The sequence below is a fragment of the Benincasa hispida genome, chromosome 6 (genome assembly GCF_009727055.1).
Source record: "Benincasa hispida cultivar B227 chromosome 6, ASM972705v1, whole genome shotgun sequence".
Classification (NCBI taxonomy): domain Eukaryota; kingdom Viridiplantae; phylum Streptophyta; class Magnoliopsida; order Cucurbitales; family Cucurbitaceae; genus Benincasa; species Benincasa hispida.
Genome location: NC_052354.1, coordinates 10491919 through 10512718, shown reverse-complemented (window position 1 = coordinate 10512718; position 20800 = coordinate 10491919). Strand labels below are relative to the sequence as shown.

At 32.6% G+C, this 20800-nt stretch overlaps 2 protein-coding genes across 3 annotated transcripts; both read right to left on the bottom strand.

The window, feature by feature from the left end:
- Positions 1 to 3046: 3046 nt before the first annotated feature.
- LOC120080357 lies at positions 3047 to 4274 on the bottom strand. The gene has a single exon (XM_039035001.1). It carries the CDS (start codon positions 3762 to 3764, stop codon positions 3258 to 3260), a length of 507 nt encoding a protein of 168 aa, XP_038890929.1. The 5' UTR covers positions 3765 to 4274; the 3' UTR covers positions 3047 to 3257.
- A 3438-nt stretch (positions 4275 to 7712) lies between these two features.
- On the bottom strand, positions 7713 to 13454 carry LOC120079594. 2 transcript variants are annotated; one of them, XM_039033822.1, is made up of 4 exons: positions 13185 to 13454; positions 12820 to 12996; positions 9196 to 10767; positions 7713 to 8122 (listed from the first exon to the last, which is right to left on the bottom strand). In XM_039033822.1, exons 1-4 carry the CDS (start codon positions 13200 to 13202, stop codon positions 8090 to 8092), a joined length of 1800 nt encoding a protein of 599 aa, XP_038889750.1. In that variant the 5' UTR covers positions 13203 to 13454; the 3' UTR covers positions 7713 to 8089. The 2 variants fall into 2 exon arrangements, with proteins under 2 accessions (XP_038889750.1, XP_038889751.1); XM_039033823.1 differs by lacking the exons at positions 12820 to 12996; positions 13185 to 13454 and adding an exon at positions 11403 to 11535.
- Between the last annotated feature and the right edge of the window lie 7346 nt (positions 13455 to 20800).

Below are 20800 nucleotides of genomic sequence, written 5' to 3'. Positions count from 1 at the left end.
ATTAAAATAACTCCCCTCCAATGCAGTGGAATAATGAGCGGGGAGAGGAGTTACAAACTTCCCTCACGTATATTATGGGATGAGATCTCAAATGTTTAGTCTTTGCATTTTTTTTTACCAAAAGAAGGAAACCTCTCACCAATTTCTCTTAAAACACTCTTCATCTTTACAAAAGAAAACTCTTTCTATTTTTTTCCCCTTTACTTTCAAGAGTTCCCACAAACTCTTCTTTGTTCAAGAGAATAGCAAAGAAGTCCTCTTGGTGATGTTTTGGTTATGAAAAGAGTTTGTGATCTCAAGAAGAGTTCATATCGTGTGTTAACTGTTGATCGGGAGAAGAAACTATGAAGTGTTCATTCTTGTTTTTCTTCCTTAAAAATCTTGTATAAGCATACTTTACTCTTTGTTATATCTCTATTTTGTATGAAATTCCTATAACAAAATTAGGGCAAAAGCAATCAATTGCTTCGATTTAGGAATTCCATTCCTTCAGTCTTATGAATTCTTTACAGATTACATACATTTTCCCCACAAACTGTTCCAACTATTGATGGCAAAATCCAGCCAAGCGAATTCACCTAACTTTCACGTGCCACCAACGGTAAATTTATAATTTGGAGGAAAATTTATTTGCAAAATAATAAAATATAACACATCAATGTGGTGCCTGGCGCAACCACTCTGATACTTAAGTTAGATCTCAGCACAAAGGCCAAAGCAAACAGTTTTAGGGAGGAGATGAACTTACCTTTTGCAGGCCTGTCATGCTCTATTTGTTAAAGGTCTTCCTTATCCCCTTAGGATTTAGAATTTACTTCCTTTACCTAATTGGAAACTGGACACTCAGGGCTGGATTTGGGTCCCTATGGATGCTCCAAAATAGAGGATCGATCCAGATCGACCACTCACGAGGATTATTGGCCTCGGTTGGTTTTGGCCCAATTGCCTCTTCTTTATATTTGTTAGGAACTCTCTCGAGCTTGCTTTCTGCCTATCCTGGGTCCGTTTTTTGGGATTAGGTATCTCTGCTAGTTTTATCTTTATGTTCATCTTTTAGTCCAAAATTATCCATAACAATTTCTAACCATGATTTACATCTTTCTTAAGTACAAGAGTTGTATTTTTATCCAAATTTCAAAAACAAAAACAAATTTTTAAGAACCATGACCTTGTTTGGTAACCATTTTATTTTTAAAAATTAAGTCTATAGACACTACTTCTACCTCCAAATTTATCCCATTGTTATCTATTTTCATTAATGATTTAAAAAATCAAGCCAAATTTTGAGTACTAAAAAAATAGCTTTTAAAAAGTTGTTTTTGGTTTGGGAATTTGGCTAAGAATTCAACCATTGTACTTCAGAAAGATGCAAATCATTGTAAGAAATGTAGAGGAAATAGGCTTGATCTTCAAAAATTGAAAACAAAAAATGAAATGGTTACCAAACAGGGTCTACTTTTTTTAGTTTTCAAATTTTAGTTTAGATTTTGAAAACATTAGTAAAATATAAAACTTAGATTTTGGTCCTTAGGTTGCTCTAGCCTTATGTTTCTATTTGGTCTTTAGGTTTCAAAATGTTGCATATTTAGTCCTTAAGTTTTGAGTTTGGTTTTAATTCCCTAGGTTTCAAAATGTTACAATTTTACACTTGAGATTTGAGTTTTGTTTCAATTTGATCCCTATTTCAAGATTTTACATATTTATCCTTAATTTTTCACTAAATACTCATTTTCAATCATTGACGTCAATGCCTTTTAATTAACTTAAAATAACTATGAAGCGAAAATTTGAGTTTAATTTTAAAAGTAATGAAACTTGACTAATTATAATTCCTTTAATTCTTTTTAAATTTATTAAGATACATTACCAATAAAGATTTTTAAAAAATGTGTATTAAGTGCAAAATCTAATTTAAAAGTGTAAATCTTGAAATCTAGAGACCAAATTGAAATAAATCTCAAATATCCATAATAAAATTGTAATATTTTGAAACCTAAGGACTACAAAAACTCAAAACCTAAGGACAAAAAGTGTACATTTTGATATCTAAGAATCAAATAGAAACTAGACCCAAAATCTAAGAACCAAAAAGGTATTTTTCTCATTTTCAAAAACAAAAAACTAAATGGTTACCAAACGAGACCTTGGTTTCTAATTTTTAGTTTTTGAAAATTAAATCTATTTTCTTTCAATTTTTTATATCAGTTTGCATGTTTCTCAAGTAAAAAGGTTGAATTCTTAGCAAAATTACAAAAACAAAAACAAGTTTTTAAAAAACTATCTTTTTTTAGTTTCAAATTTTTGTTTGGTTTTTTATTATTTTAAAAAATATATAAAGAAGGGGTAACTACCCACCAATTAGACAGGTCTCTCCTCATTAACAAAGAAGATAATACAATTTGAAAAACTTTCTTTCTAAATAAAAAAAGGTCACCAAAATAGGATGTCAAAGTTGCAATGGAATGAGTTATTTTATTCTTTTCTCTTCGAGCAAAAAGAAATGTAACAACGTTTACAGAGGAAGTAACATCCAAAATCTCATCCAAAAACAAGCTCACCTCAATGAGGTTGAAATCAACATGGTTTAACAACTTCACCAACTCCAATGAATCAGATTCAACAATTAGCGGTGGGTTGCTACCTCCCCAAAGCTTCTTCATCTCTCTCAACCCATTCAAGATTGCTTCAACTTCAAGAATGAGAATAGAGTAGAAATTCTTCGCAGTTTTACCTCCACCAGCTAATGATAAGTCTGAAGAGTCACGCACAATCCAATCCAACCCAAACCTCCTTTAGATTGGTTTGATTTTTTTTCAAACATTGATAAAAAGTAGAAAACAATGCAATAAATTTAGGAGTGAACTTGGTTTTTTGCTTAATTTTCAAAAACTAAAAACAATAAACCAAATAGTTACTAAAGACATCTAGAATATTTTATTGAATTCTTTATTTTTATATTTTTTCTATTGATATCGATATTTCCATAAAATTGAATTGAACTAAGAATGAGAATGAATCCATACCCATCCCATAGCACCAAAAAGAAGAAAAAAACTCCCCATAGCCATAAGAAGAGATCAAGAGAGAACAGTGATGTTAAAACCTTGAATTATACAAAAAAGATTATATGTTCCAAAAATTATGGTTCAAGATTACATTTTTCAAGCTCTTGAAACTCACCAAACAAACACAAGAACATCCCAAAATCATTTCATTTCACTTTAACCACACCAAAGAATTTTTGGCTCTGGCTTTGGCTATTGAGTATTATTATTATTATTATTATAACTAAATGGAGTGCTTCTATTTCTCCCCTTTCTTGCATCTGAAATCAATTGCTTCTTGAACATTACAATGAAAGCTTCAACTCTCTCATTCAATTCCTCCTTTGATAACCCAATTTCCTCTTCTTCTTCTTCTTCTTCTTCAATTTCTTCTTCTTCAATTTCCTCTTCTTCTTTGATCTCTGTTTTTTCAGCTTCCTTCAACTCTCTGTTCTTAATCTTCTTCTGCTTTGCCTCTTCATTTTGGTTTTCACTGTAACTTGCAGGACTCGATGTGAAGAAAATTGCAACAAGGATAAGGTTTAAAACAAGAAACACCCAGATCCGCCATTGCTCAACCAAGAACATAACAACAGCTTTTTTCAAACAAGCGGCCATTAACAATGCTGTTCCTGCTGATAACAAAACATTTCCTATAGAATCTTTATCTTCAACCTCTCCTTGCTTTAATTCTCTGTAACTTTCTTCTGCCCTCCACATGTTCGATGAAATTACTCAAAAAAGAATTTTTTTTGGCAAAAATCAGCTGGGTTTTGATGTTTGAAGTTGAAATTCTCAAATTTTGATCTGTTTATAATGGTGGCGAAGAAATTGAGTATTATTTTGTTGGGTTGTGAGAGTGGGCCAACAATGTAAGCAGGCTTTAATGATATCAAAGGGACAAGGTGCAGATGCTGGGGAAGACAAGAAGACAGAGATGCTATAAAGCCTGCAATTTTTTCACTGCAACTGCCATTGCCTTTTTTTTTTTTTACTCTACTTTTTTTGTTTTTTGGTTTGTTTATGATTACTTCAACTTAGGAATATGATTTGAAGTTGTGAAGGTGGTGGTGGTAGATATGTTCAAATGTTCATGTTGGGACCTGGCGTGCGTTAACTCCTTGTCTTTCTAGGATGCCTAATTGATATCATGTTTTATAATCAAACTTTTTAGCTTTGTTGGGAATAGGAAAGAGATAGTTCTAGTTGGGTTTCTTTTGTTTTTATTTTTTAATCTAATTTAAAACTTCATTTTCTATACTTTGGTTTTTCATTTTCTATACTTTGGTTTTTATAGTTTTTAAATGTTGTTTTATTCTAGAGTTGAGTCTCAAAGTGTTTCATTTTTTGTTGCGACTCTAAAGAGTCATTGGATGGTTGTGTGAAGTTTTGTACTAATGAGAAATCTTAAAATCAAACCTTATTAGTAGCTTGTCGTTTTTTTTTTCTCGAAACAAATAGTTTCAATTAGTTTTCGATATAAATTTTGGAAAGATATTCAAATGTATTTTATTTTGAATGATAATTATTGTTATTATCTTACCAATTTAAATTAAAATAAACTTCACACTAACAATAAGGATGAATTTTAAGATTTATTAAAAATATAAAAACTAAATTTGAAATAAAAGAACATGGATTAAAATAAAAGAATCTCAAAGTATAGAGACAAAAAAGTATATACACCAATTTTTAGTAGAAACATCAAAATAAAATAAAGGCAATGATTAGACACCACCTAATCTCATGTACCCCATTGTTACTACATAGTAAAAAAAGTAAAAATAATTATTTTTTAAAAAAAAAAATCTACCTCATCTTTTTTGGAAACTTAGACGCGACCAAGTCTGTTGAGCAAGAGTGAGAGAGGGGAGAGATTTTGTAAGTGAGGAAAGGAAGAGAGAGACGGGAGATAGCGAGACAGACTGAGACAAATCGAGCGAAAGTGACCAAGATCGAGAGAGACTGAGAGAGACTGAGACTGAGAGAAAGCGAGAGATATAGAGAGAGTAGAGATTTGTGTGTGAGAAAAATAAGAGAGAACGAGATGCTTTTCCACGTATGCATGAGTATATTTTGATAATTTCATCTAAATTTAACATCAACAAAGGATCATTCGACATTTATTTCAAAAACATCCATAAAAATTCTCCATCTTTTTTCATAAAATAAATACAAAGCTTTGGTAACTTCAATAAGTTTTATACTTTTAGATAACTACATTCTAAGGTAGGTAATTGTTTTTGGTAATTAGTAATTGATAGGGGGGTTATTTTATTAGTTTGTCATTCTTACGTCATAAGGAATTGACTAGTTGTTGAAAAATGTAAAATATCATTCCCAGAATCTGAAGCATTAGATTATGTTCTCTACTTTTTTTTTATTTGAAAAAATTGTTTGATTGCATCTTGAAAATGTTTATGTTGGCTTTTCCAAAATTTGAGAATGTCAATGAGATATTTAATGACAAGGTAACTCGAAGCTTTGGCATTGTTAGTAGACATTATCATAGCAACAAATGTGAATCTCTTTTTCATCCTGGAGGAGGAGGGTGATTGAAATTTATTTACACAAAATAATAAAATTTTGATCTTTGATAGAAGTCTATTAATATCTATTTGGGATGAAAATCGTTTTTTTATTTCTGTAAATAATTTGAAATTTTTCTATCTCCAAAATTTTTCTTTTTTTAGTGACTCTAAAACTAATCCATTTTAATTAATAAATAAGCCTTTTAACTTTTCTTGCACTGGTCAATTATAATTATTTAATAGTTGCAACTTTATGCTAAATTTTATTTAAAGAAGCAAGTTTTTTTTAAAGAAAGAGTGAGAGAGATTAAAAAAAGAAAGGAAGAGTTGTACATGAATTATGAACAAATATAATGCAGAAAATTTAATTATTTAATAGTTTTTAGCGTGTTTTTTTTTCCTGAATAAAAATAGTTTATAACTTGTTAACCGACAATAACGATAAATAGTATCCCATAAAAGGATTATCTCTAAGCCATAAAATCTTTTTGAATCGATCCCTAAGCCATGAAATTATATGGGTATAATTAGAATATATGAAATTATTTAGCCAAAAAAAGAAATAGAAAGGGATGAAACCAATGAAATAAAGAAAATGTCTCGAAAAAAGTTGAAAAGTGTTCTTACAAATAATTATTTTGTCTAATTTTTAAAAACTAGAAAACAAGTTGAAAGTTTATATAAAATAAAATTTAGCTCTCGATCAATTTGTTTTTTGGACCCTTATAATTTTGTAAATAGAAATGTTCAATATCAAATATAACCCAAATATGTCATTTGCTCATAGATTCTTTCTTGGTGTTAGCATAGGTCTATCTGGTCCCACTAATATGAACATGATTGTAATTGACATGTATTTCTCTCTTGAGATCCAAGATTCAAATTTGTACATCTCTATATTTATATATTTGTTGTACTCAAAAAAGAAAATGAAAAAAAAAATTCAAATTTTCCCTTAAATTTATCATGTAAACCACATAGGTTCATGTTAGTGATGTTATTTAAATCATCAATCAATCAAAAAGCTTAAGCTAATAGGTGTCAATAAATTTAATTATACCATTACATCAACACTCTCACTTGCAAGCTTAAAATTTATAGAAAATTCAACAAGTGAGAAATAATATTAATTAAGAAGAAAATAATATTACAGGCGTTTGAACACGGTTTCCATAAGTTAAGATTTAATAATATTAATAATTTAGGTCTCATTTGATAACGGTGTTAGAATTTTCTTTCCTCAAAAAATTTTAATGTTGATTTTCACCTAGTCAAATTCTAAAATTAGGAACGAGTTTTTGAAAGTTAATTCTTTTAGTTTGAAACTTTTTCGCTTAGTTTTCTAAAAACATTTGAAAAACATGGCCAACAAATCATATAAACTTATAGTTGAATGTAGTGTTTATAATCTTTATTTTCATAAATCAAAAACAAAAAATTACATGGTTAAGAAATGCAGCCTTTTAATAATTTCCATCTTAATCAAATATTGTAATTAGAAGGAAATAATATAATAAAACAAAAAACAATACAGATAATCCAATGTGTCTTGGAAAGTGGTAATCACCTACAAAAGATCTCATTTCTTTCTTTTGAAAAATTGTCAAAAATAGCACATTTAGGTTTTCATCTTACAAAACTAGCAAGCTTTTTGAAAACTCGTAAAAATTGTTTTTCACGATCCATCTCGAACGAGATCGACTACCGAGAATTAAAAAATAGCTTTATGAGGTAAAAACTTAAATATGTTATTTCTAACAATTTCTCAAAAAAAAAAAAAGAAAAGAAATGAGATCTCGCTCCAAATGAACCGAGAAAAATTATTTTTACAAGTTTTTAAAAAAGATGTAGTTCTGTGAGGTAAAAACTTAAAGGCACGATAACAATTTCCATCTTAATCAAATATTGTAATTAGAAGGAAATAACATATTAAAACAAAAAACTATATAGAGAATCCAATGTGTCTTGGAAAGTGATAATCACCTGCAAAAGATCTCATTTCTTTCTTTTTAGTACTAAAAAGTCTCACCTTTCATCAGTCAGAGAAGCAATGTAATGTCAATGCCAAGTTGATGATGATAAAACAAACAATTCAAAAACAAAAAAGTAAGAAATATAAATTCAAAGGCATGCTTGCTTCATCAAAACATGTGTTACATTGATCATCACAAAATGACCCTACTTGCTTCATTTTACACCATCACCACATTGAAGCTAATAATAATGCTCCTGATATCTTTTGTTATTGATTTATATTTCTATAAATTAAACTAAATATTAGATACCTAATAAACTATGTAAGAAGAAGACACATGTAAAACTGCACAGGATAATTTATCATTTTTTCTTTCTTTCTCTTTCATTAAATGAAATCTAAACACCAACCTGAGGTTTTTTTTTTTTTTTTTGGAAAAGTAAATTCTGAAGAACAACTCCAAGGAGGGCTGACGTGCTTGATGCCCAATCATATCCAGGTTCTGATGGTGTTGTAAGGCCGAAAAGAAATCACCATTATTACTCCCATCTTTTTCTAGACAAAGATACGAGCTGCCGGAGAAAAAGGTAAAAAGTTAGCAATTTGAAACAAAGCACTTAAGATTTTAACCAACCAAATGATAAGAATGTAAGGACAGAAATTCAGCAAGTGCTTATGCAACTGTTCTAAAGATCATGGAAACTGCAAGCAATATGATCAATATTAGAGTCTTACTAAACTTAGGGACAGTTTTGCAATATACATTTTGTTTTCGAAATCTATCAATGATAGACCATATCGATAATAAGGGTGTATCAGTGATAGACCATATTACTAAGACGAGTCTACCAGTAATAGAGTCTACTACTAATAGATTTTGTTATATTTGCAATTCTTTAAAAATGTTGTTATACATTTAATTATTATCCCTAAAAGTGTTATCTAATGCAATTACCCTTAAATTATAGTGGAAAAGGAAATTCTCCTGTACAAGTCGCTTCAAACCTTCACATTGAGGTTTTCTGGTTGAATGTTAAAAAACTTAACTCTGAAGGGGTGTTTTTGGTAAGGGTGTGGGATCCATTGGTTTAGCTTTTGTACTCAAATTTATATTTGGTCAGTGAACTTTTATATTCCAATCTCCTACTTTGGTAGTTAGTCCCACTGCTTGTCTTGAATTAGTACATAGGTATGTATAACCTGCTTCTCAAGCTATATACTGCCCAAAAATACAAACCTACAGCTAAACAAACTTCTAAAACTCAGTCTTTGCACAATCTAAAATCAATTGTAGAAACTCAGACTTCCCAATCCCATGAACCAACTGCCTCCTAAAAACAGTTCGAAGTCAAGTGATTGCTTTTCCTTTTCCTGGTTGAATTTTATAGGTGAGCGACAGAATGATTAACAATGCTTAGCCCAAAACCTGTATTCGGCTAATGCAAGGAGAAAATATTGAACTCAAGTAAGGAGTCAGGCATCGTCGGTTCCTAAAAGAACACTAAAGGAGTTCTCACCATGTAAACCTCAAAATATTGCAGGCTAGAGCAACTACGGGTTTTGTTCCCCATTCTAGATAAAGTCTCAACATTTTTATATCAGTTCATCATACGTTCAAAATTGCTAAGGAGAATGTGTAACCAACCTGACGAGCAACCTGAGACAGCAGTCGACTCTCCCTTGTTGATTCTCTGATCAAGTTAGACCTCTCAAACTCGGGCTCAAAATTTAGTTTCTCACCCAACCTCCTTTTTGCATTACTCTTTCCGGGAGAAATATTTTCATCAGAAATGCCTATGGCTTCCCTCTTGCGTTTGCTCTGTCTTGTACATCTGAGAAACATTTTCTTGTCTACTTGGCAAGGAGAATAATTTGTAACTTCACATATTGGCTCGCATTTTGTATTAGGATTCATTTCAGAGTTCAACCTAGAACTTGGAAAAATCAAATTCATTATTTCATCACTTTCCTGTTTCACTGACAATGCCATCAAATCTTTCTTACTGTTTGCTGCATTCTCGAGGACTCTGGATTTATTGACCTTAACACTGGCAGTAACACTAGGGGGCACTGATGTAGAATCAACATAACTTCCTGTTGATGTGAGTCCTGGATCCAAGCAGGTTAATTTCTTCATCTTCCTCTGATGCTTAGGTATGTTGGAATGATCTTCACTAGACTTCCTATTATCATTTACTAGATTAATGGAAGTCCTACATGGAGACAGGACAAAAGACTTATCACACGGATTGATAGGCTGATCAGGCGACTGACCATTTAAATTCCCTCTTTTCATGTTTCCTTTTGGCTGCCCTCCATTAGAATTTCCACTTGCATCTTTGTAATTGTCAATTTTATGCTCCTCCGGCAAACGAGAATTTTGTGTCACATTCCCACTATCAGCCATCAGAGATGGTCGATATTCACTTTTATCAAATCTCACGTTACCATCTTTCAAATGTGGCCTGCAAAGGGAAATGATGCATGATGGATGATGAGGTTTCGTGAGTTGATTACCTTGCAACCTGCAAGAGCCTGTTTTACATTTTCCAAATCGAGACGTCCTTCTTAATGTATGGAGCTTTACGGATCTCTTTAACACAGCACCATGTACATTCTTTCGTATATCTGTCTTTCCAGTTCTGGTAGAGAGGCCTCTTTCCTCCTTGTCCCTCCTTCTTACTAAAGTTTCCTTTCCCTCAAGGACTTGGCTATCTTTTACATCAATACCTAGAGGTAAACTATAATCCGGGAAATTCCTTTCTAGTGAACGAATTCTCTGGGTGCATCTCTTACTAAATAACCTATGCTCCTTGATTCTCACTACCGTGGAGGTAGAGTCAGAATCATGAGAATGGACAATGTCCACTTGAGAAACAGATGAGTGTTCGATAGACTTTGGCAAACTATTGTACATTGCATGGGCAATCTGTTCCATCTTCGTGTTCTTTAAATTAGAAGACACTGTTTGCAGTTCTGATGAGGAAGGACTGGAAGAATCCGGCTCAAGGGTAGATCGACTGGAGAAAGTAATTTTATTCAAAATCTTCCCTTCCAAAGGTTGCATTTTGTCTTTCTTCTCCTTCTCCAACTGGTTTTGTGCCTCTTTCAACTGTATTCTAAGATCTGTTATCACATTCTCTGCCTCGTGAAGTTGTGCTTCAAGCTCTTCAACTCTTTTCCTCTGGCATAATGACGTTATTTCTGCTTCATGCATCTGCAAAGAAGAATGGTATATCCATTTGGATGAAATAAGAAACAACAGTTAGAAATGGCTACTACAATAATGATCTCCAACAATAATAAATTCAGTTTATTAAAAGACTGGAAATGGCCACTATAATAGTAAACCAAGAGAGGTATGCATTGGTAGGTTATTTATGGAAGTTTGAAAGTCTCAAAGAAAGTGAAAATTCCCATTTGCTCCCTTCTTTATAGAAATCTTAATACCGCTGAAAAGTTACAAAAGTAGTTCCTGAGTTTGGATTTATCTCCTTCTATTGTTTTAAGGAGGCTGAGACACTCGATCATATTTTTCTCCCTTGCCCCTTTGTTCAAAAGGTTTGGTGCTACTCCGGTGTGGCCATATTTCAAAAAAGGTGGATCTCTGGCTTGTGTCGAGTGTAGGAGGAAAGTTGTTTGAAGGCAAAACTAAAATTTTATGAAATTGCGCGGTGAGAGCTACTTTATTCTATTTGGAAAGAGAGAAATCACAAAACTCTTGCAGCATAAATCAGAGAGATTAAACCTATCTATAACGGAAAGGTAACCAATATGAGTGGGCTTTGTTACTGAACGACTTTAACAAACTAATACAAGTGGATTATGTAATATTTTTAAAGATAGAATCACCTCAATGAATTCCTTTTGGAGCGGTGTTCAAACAGCAAGAAATGTTTTTGTAGTAACAGCCTCGTCATGATGGGAAGAATTTGATTATGTAGCTTTCTTTTGGGTGGGAGGGAATCCTATCTACTCCCCCGACCCCAGGTTTTCTTATTTTCATTATCGTTATTATTTTATTTTTATTCTTTTTGTCCGAGATACATAGTACGTTTCTTATCAAAAACAATTTTAAAAAACAAAATATAAGACTCAGTAACTCAGTTTCACAGAGTTCTTCGCTTGAGGAAAGAGCAAACTCCATTTGTCAACCAACATCAAACTCCACCGAATCTCATATTTATGAACCATGAATTGTTTCAACATCTTGTTAAATACAGAATTTGGCAAAGTAAACAAATGATAACTGCACTTCTATGAAATTAGTTTAACATTTCAAGTAAACTAATGCAAATTATTTAAGTCATATCTCAGTGGCGGAATGTCTCAGACTATTAACCCAAAATTGATTACTTTAGGTAACCACATTTACAATTGGGGAAGAGCCTTGAATCATATGTAGAAGTTAGAACTCCAACCATTTGCAAGATACTACAATCAAGCAATCATGAAATTTCAGATCACCTTCAACAAAGGGTTTGTTCTTTGCTGAATGTAGTGAGGTACCAATAATTCCAAAGGTAGGAAATTTAAATACGAGAAGGATAATGCAAAAGTATCCAATTACGTCTGCTTTCAGATGCCATTAACTTCAAGTACTCATATCCGCTGATGGTTCCAGAGAGTAGATAAAACTCAAATGTAGCTCATAAAACTTCAAACGAACTCACAAGCGACACTTAAGCATAGAGGCCATCATAAGTGAAAAAATTTATGTCTAACCAATCTAGGATATGACGAAAAATCACACAATAAATAAACATCCCACTATGGGATTCAACAAATTAGAAATATATGTAGCAAAAACATCAGTAAAATTGAATCGCCGAAGAAAATAATGAGAAATTCAAATCTAGCTAATTAAGCAAAAGTTTTGTGCATAGTTCAAATTCCATTAACATTATCATACAGTATCATCACTATTTGGATTCGAGTAAGTTGCTAGCTAATAAAGGTATTCCCTGGATACAGTTCAGTCAGGAACTTATATATATTCATAAGATTGCCTTATACATAATCAAAGCAGACAAATAACCATTGTGTAATACATGAAAGAAATGAAGATGAACATGTCATTGCATAGTAAAATTTTGCAGTACTATTACAATGTAGAAAAGCATAGCTGGCTATCAAACCATCAGAAACACAAACGATGATAGAGATCACAAATACACAGCAATGTACGCAACCATAATCAATCAATAAATTTCGAGAACGAATCAGAAAGAAGAAACGAAAGTGAAGATAACATTAAAAGAAAAATTACCTTAGAATCGATCATGTTCTTCAAGCGAAGGAGCATCCTGAGCGCCTCATCGTTGACAGAACAAAGATTCTGCTGAAGACAAAGCGCTTTACGCTCGGATACCATTACTCGAGCCGCTGCCTCCTTCACCGTGTTCAAAATTATATCAGCATAAGCCTTCTTGAGAGCCATCATTTTCTGAAAACAGTCAAAGAGAATCAAATAACCAAAACCGCAATGTTTTCCAGTAGATTCCGACACTTCCAAAGCTCCAAAATCAGGAATTAGAAACAGACAAAAAGAAATCGAATCAGTGAGAAGTAGCGTTAAATGTTTGTAACGGATAAACAAAGATAATCAGATGGAAACGAGAATGCGGAACTGACCTGGTGTTCGTCCTCCATGGCTGAATAAAACAAAAACTTCGAGCTCAGATTAAGCAGAAGAAGAAGAAGAAGAAGAACTGAAAGATCAACTCAAAACTTCAGCATCGAACTCGAATCTGTTCTCATTGCCATGAAATTGCTTTGGCTGTTCAAGATTGAATTTGCTTAGATTTGGGTGCGTTCTTGAGCAGGTGGGGATGGTAGTTTGGGGAGCATTTCGGCGGGGGAGCGGTTTCTGTTAAGATGAAGGAGGGCTTGAAAACGACAGCGTTTTGGGGAAATCATCCACGTGAGCCATTCAGATTTTTGTTTTCAAAGGCGCGCAAGAAAGAAGGAATTTTGAGTGCGGGGCCCATGTGGAAAATAATTTTTTAAATCTGAAATGTACTTTCGGCATTTTATTTTATTTTATTTTTCATTTTTCATTTTTAGAGCGCGGTTTCTCTCAACGCTCTATTTTTCCAATTTCAAATTTTGAAAACAAGGTCGTTAAACGTAGGCCCATTTTAACATCATCAACGGTGGATTGAAACTTTTAGAACCAAGTTTATTGTTTTATTTTTTCTTTTTTCTTTTTTATGAAGGACAAACTTTTATATTTTCTTTTGATCTTATTTCGTTTGGATTTTTAGATATTTATTTTGACTTTATTCTTACTATTGGAAAAAAACCTTGACTTCTACTAGAGGAATAAACAAATAAATAAATAAATAACAAAGAAGTTAAAAGAAAATAATAATAATAATAATAATAAAAGAAAATACAAGAATTTATATGAAAAACTTCAAACTCAAGGAAATTCATCGCCCACGGGAAAGAAATCCATTATGTAAAATTTTGTTACAATCACATAGGATAATTCTCTTTCAACCTCAATTATAATAGCACTATCTCAAAGTTTTTGACTACTCACACTTTTTTTCTTATTCTCAAACTATAGAATACAAAGGAAATTTAATTAGAGTTAGCGTATTAAGCTTAAACATTTTTCATTGGGACGACTTGAAACTAGAGGCATAAGTTTATAGCGGTAGGAGTCCATCACTTTCTTCAATTTTTTTAATCTGGGGCAAACTGCACTTTAAATATTTTACCAAAAACTCACAGATTCTACTTTGACAAGATATTTGAAAAATGCACAGCTATTGTTACATTCATTGTCTTCATATTTTCGTCACATACCAATAAACCTTGCTATTTGATGACACTGTCATAATCCAGACCCCTTCGAGAACTTGCTCTATTTTCCTATTTTTCATATGCCCACTTTCTATATTCACTCTTGTACCCCAATTACAATTACACTCTCTCAAACCTTTTGATTTCTCACACCTTTTGTCCCACTATCAAATTAGAGAATATAAAAAAAAAAAAATTAAAGTTAGCACATTAAAAACTTAAAGTGTTTTTAATTGGAATGACTTAAAACTAGAGATATTGACTCCTTTTATAGTGGTAGAAACCATCACTTTCTTCGACTTTTTCGATGTGGGACAAATTGCACTTCTAATATTTTGCCAAAAACTCAACCCTAACATCTATTAAAAATTTTAAACAAATGCATTTCTAATTTCTAAAGATTTAAAAAACCTTTTATAATTTTCAAATTTTCTGGTTTATTTTTTCTTTAAACAAAATTCTGGTTTAGGTTTATTTTTTCTTTAAACAAAATTCTGGTTTATTTTACTTTGGTCATTAAAATTTTAATTAGAGTAAGCATAACTAAATTACCATAAAATTTGTACCATCAATCAAAAAGCATGGGATTCATATCCTCATACGTTAAGCTAAGAAAAATCATAAATTTTTAAATATTTTATTTTAATCCTTAAACTATATATAAATATACACACTACAAACGTAAATACTAACTCAAATTTCCTAAATATTTTTTTAGTAAGACGTAGGTTGTGGCTTAAAAGTTCAAGCCCCAATTGGCATTTTACCCTATTGAGACCTTCATTGGCCGAATCAGACCCTCTTACCACAATTACTCATATTTTGACAAGTGCAATCTTCATAACCATACTCGTTCTTTCTTAAAACATTGATAAATAATTTTTTCAAAGAAAATTGGTTTTTGCAGTATGAAGTTATGTATATTTGGTTTTTGAAGTTTTTAAAAAAATAACTTCTTGTTAGTATAAACAGCTGACGTGCACTATTGAACAGGTGAGTAGTCTTGCCGAAGTTGACCTACAGTGAACCTTGGACCATGTTGTGCTCAGCCTACCACTAATGCTTAAGTCATTGGGAGAAGTTGAATGGTGATTGAAACTCAACATGAGAAGTTCCTTGAGCGAAAGCGGATCATCCAAATTCTATTGTGATTGAACGTATATATTTATAGTCATACAAGAAGATTATGCAATCAAAGTAAATTGCAGCATGCTTTTAAAAAAAATACAAAGGTTGAGAGATTATACCTTTGAAGAACTGTTCTTCAAGTAATCCCTCGATCCAACTTGTTCACAAACGCTTCGAACAAGCCACGAACACTCCTCTCGAACAAGCAATAAATAACAACTCAATCCTCGAACCAATAGGGACACTACCACTCGGATTCCTCGGTATGCTCAAGATAAGAACCTAAGAGTGGTGGGCTTTGACTATTTTGGTTAAGAGGATATTTGTGAGTTTGAAGGAGGAAGACGATCGAAGAAGCACTATTGCATAGGAACTTCTGGATCATTTAGGCTATCACATAGCAAAAACTTCCAATCTTGTAGACTATCGCATAGATAAGTCTTCCTATCACATAAACAACAAGAGTATATCGTATATGCTCTGTTTTTGTCATGTAGACTATCGTATGGTCGCTCTTTGTGTTCTTGTTGTAAATTGTTTTCTTGGAAAACTTCTCTCTCAAATGAAAAACTCTTTTCATTTTATTTCAAGTGCAATAAAAATTTCTATAACTGCGCACTAAGGTAGTTTTTTTTTAGAAAAAAGATTATTATTAAAAAATAATAAATAATATAAATAAATATGATAACTAACTTATCATATTATATTTATAATTTATAGTTTTAATATTGTATCACATACAATATAAACTATAGTTCTTTTTCTCTATTTTATGACATTTAATATCAATCATATTTCTATTAACTTAACAACTATTTGAATCTCATTCAAATATTTATTCCTCCAAATAATGTATCAAATACATTATATCAATTATATCATATATAATTTAATTAATTTAATTATATCATATATAATTAAATTCCCTCATATTAATTAGAACAATTCAAATTAACCCAAAAACTGATTCTCAAGTAATCCTTTTGAGCTACCAAAGGGACCTTATGGATCTATAGCTTGAGGCTCCAACGGTACGTGAATAATTAATTAAACTCTTTAATTAAATTATCCACGATCTGTTAACTGTAGGGCACTCCACTAAAGACTGCTAGTTACACTCTTTGCACTACAGATATATTTATGTGTCCATTGGATATAACCAATCAATAGTGCAATGACCCTTCACAAATTGTTCGTAAGTACAACTAGGCCAAATTACCATTTTGCCCCTATAGTTAAATCTAACTCCTTAAGTACCACTGATTTCTCTAATGAACAATAAGTCATAGTCCCACTATGATTGAGTCCTCTCTGGCTAAGAGAGGGTGTGACCACTATGTTCAAGACCCGGAATCAGCCCTTAAGGGAGCAATTTATCTACTTATCCCTGCATCGGGGAATGAGTAAATTCTGTCTTATGTAGCTGAGTTCCCAGCTCCCCAATCAGACGAATCCCAAAAATGGTAGGCTTGTTGAGTTGGCAATCTGGCCACTCTCACCCATATAAATCAAATGACCGCCTTCATGAGCAGGAATTCACAACTCACTCACGATTCAGATCATGTCGCCTATGGTCATCCTAGTGAAATGTAAGTCTCTATTATCAACAATGTTATATAAAGAGACTAATCATTTCGTGGACCGGTCTTATACAAACTCTTTGTATAGGATACCCCCGCTCACATATATCCACATGAATGATCAGGATCAAATCATTTATAGCATTTTACAACATTTGTAACACCTACAAAACGGGTCGTATCCGTAGTGTCACCAAGATAAGGCACCCAGCCTTATCCATCTACTACAGACCATTTAGATTATTATTTAAACAAGATCCACTTGTATATCTCTACATACTTGTTTAAATTTACATAAAATAACCTCGGATCTTAGTTTATTAGATTGAGTATATGCTTATAAAATAACAATTGTTTTATTAATAACAATATGTTTATACAGAGTTTACAAACTATGAGATTACAAGGAGATTTAAGACACCATTTCCAACAATCTCTCACTTGTCCTAAAGTCTAGGGAGACTAATGTACATTATAAATAAAGTACAAAATACAATAAACTAAGGCATACACTATACCCCAGTAACATCTTCCACTTGCCCTAGACAATGTGTTGCATATCCCGTAGACCCGAACTTTTTAGATGACCTTCGAACACTTTAGTCGTGAGAGCCTTTGTAAACGGATCAATAATGTTGTGCTCAGACGCGATCTTCGTGACAATCACATCATTGCGATGCACAATCTCCTGGATCAAATAATATTTTCATTCTATGTGTTGGCCTCTTCGGTGACTCCTAAGTTCCTTAGAATTTGCGACAGCGCCATTGTTATCACAATAAAATGTGATGGGTAAAGACATATTTGGAACAACTTCCAAATCAGTAAGGAACTTCTTAAACAGCCTACGAGTTTTAGGACATAAAATCCAACAGTTTGTAATATCATATTCTTGTTCAATAAAGCTGTTATTGAAAATCTTTAGTAAATTTAAATTCTATATTCATGAATCCAATAAACTAAGGTTCCGAGGCTATTAAGTTTAAGTTTGAACTTTATGTAGTCTGTCTCTTATACACATCTAGATGTGTATAAGAGAACGCTAGTGGAATGACCCGTGAGTTAACGAATGTTGATTAGTTCCATCTAAAGAGTTTAACCAGCTAATCTCAGATCGTTGGAGCCCATGATCTATAGGTCCATTAGGTTCCCCTACTAGCTCATATGGAATAAACTTAGAACAGTATGATAGAATAATTCGAATTGTTCAAATTAGGTGAAGAGAGAGAAACCGACAAATATATATGATATAGTGGTTGGTTTTTTAGTTTAGAGATATAGCTTTAATATTTAAATGTGATTTAAATATCAAGAATATGAATAAGTTCATATTCGGAAGCTCGGAAATAATGAAAATGGTCAAAGATGTAAAAAGTCAAAGAGTTGACTTTTGACTTTGAAAAGCCAAACTTTGACCGACCTTATATTGAAATATGATTTGAATTTCGAGAAAATGAATATGGATTCATGCTCGGGAGGTCAAAATTAGTCCACACAAAAAACATCATAAAAAGTCAAAATGTTGACTTTTCGGTCAAAGTTTGACTTTGACAAATGACTATTTTGCCCTTTGACTAAAGTTAGTAGGAAAATCCAAACTTTTGTTGGATAATTCCACTAACAAAATAGTGGGCTAGGTGTTGGCTTATAGTGGAGACATTAAGCCCACTTAGATAGTGGATTCTAGGTGTTAGGTTTTTATGAAGTTATTTCATGCAATTTTGCATGGTCCTTTTCTATAAATATGGGCTTGTCATTTTGGATTAAAAACTTTTGGACATTTTGCAAAAATTGAGTTTTTAAAAATAGCGCTGAAAAAATCCAAACCCAACCCAAATCTCACTCTATTATTTCCTTCTTCTTCTCTCTCTCGGGTTCTTCATCCATCGGGTCCCACAACCTGGTTCTGAGTCCAGAGGATAGTAGGTCAGCTCTAGTGGTTGTCCGATTCGTGTTCGAGCGGAGATAGACGAGTTTCGGGAGCTTCAAAGGTAATGTTTCTAAAAAACCCTAATTAACTAATTTAGGGTTGTATGTTTAATTTATGCAATTAGAGTAAAATTGATCCTCAATTCCGCTACACATGCCTACTTTTCCATCAACTTTGTGGTTTATGATCCCTTACGTGGTCTTCTTCCAAGAAGGTAGCGTTTTTCGATACAAACACTTTATTCTCACTTGGATCATAGAAGTACCACCTCTCCTTTCTTTAGGGTAACCTACAAATAGGCATACTTTCGAACGAGGTTCCAACTTTTTGGGATTTTCCATAAGCACGTGAGCTGGAAATCCCAAAATTCTGAAGTGGCATAAACTACCTTTGCGACCTCTCCATAACTCAAAAGGTGTTTTAGAAACATTCTTTGAGGGAACATTGTTCAAAATGTAAATTGCAGTCTCTATTGCATATCCCCAAAATGAGTCTGGAAGACGATCATAACTCATCATAGACCGAACCATGTCCAAGAGGGTTCTATTTCTCCTTTCTAATACACCATTCTACTGAGGTGTACCTGGGGCTGAGAGTTGGGATGTGATTCTGTGTTCTATCATATAGTTCTGGAATCCTAAGTTCATATACTCTCCACCACGATCACGTCGTATTGTTTTTATCTTTTTACCTAACAAGTTTTCAACTTCAATCTTATACTCCTTGAACTTTTCAAGAGATTCAGACTTATGTTGCATTAGGTATAGATACCCAAATCTAGAATAATCATCTATGAAAGAGGTGAAGTATTCATACCCACCTCGTGCTCTTACATTCATCAGACCACAAAGGTCTGAATGTATAAGCTCTAAGGTTTTCTTGGCTCTATAATCTTTTCCAATAAAAAGTCATTTGGTCATTTTGCCTTTAAGGCATGATTCACATACCAACAAAGAGTTTTCTTCTAAACCATTTAGAAGTCCACCTTTCACCAACTTCTCAATCCTATTGAGATTGATGTGACCTAACCTTAGATACCAAATATGGGCATTTTCTTTAGGAGAAACTCTTGGTCTTTTTACAGTTGTTGTTGTTTTGAACATTTTAGTATTAAGCACAACTTTTATGAATAACGGCCTTAGTACATACAAGTTATTTTTCATTGAACCAAAACCTATCTCCATTCCACTCTTAAAAATAAACACTTTATTCTCAGAGAAGGAAATGGAATAATTTTGTTCAATTAGACAAGAAACTGAAATTAAGTTCCTTTTGATATAAGAAACTACATAAACGTTATCCAATAACAGATACTGTTTCTTGTCCAAAAAGAACTTAAGCCTGCCTACAGCAACAGCTGAAACGGACTGATTAGTACCGACTCTAAGAATCAACTCTCTAGCTTCCAACTGTTTCCAGGAACTAAATCCTTGATTGGAAGAACACATGTGGTTAGTAGTCCCTGAATCAATTATCCAGGCAGAATCATCATTCTCTACTAAGCACATCTCCAAGATAAATAAATCATATTTATCATCTTTGAAGTTCTTCCTTTTCTAGAGAGTAATGGGATCAGTATCAAAACCTATATTATAAACTCCTAGTTTCATTTCAGAGGACAGTCCTCGTCGATAAACTTCATAAAAGTCAGCAACAATTGCTTTCTCTGTTAGTTCCTTAACATTCAATATGGACTGGAGATTATCTTGTGAACTGACACCATTGGTTTCATTGTCATCAATCCCATCTTGCTTAAAAAGTGAGAACTTACGTTCAAACAATCCTTGCAACGATTCCAT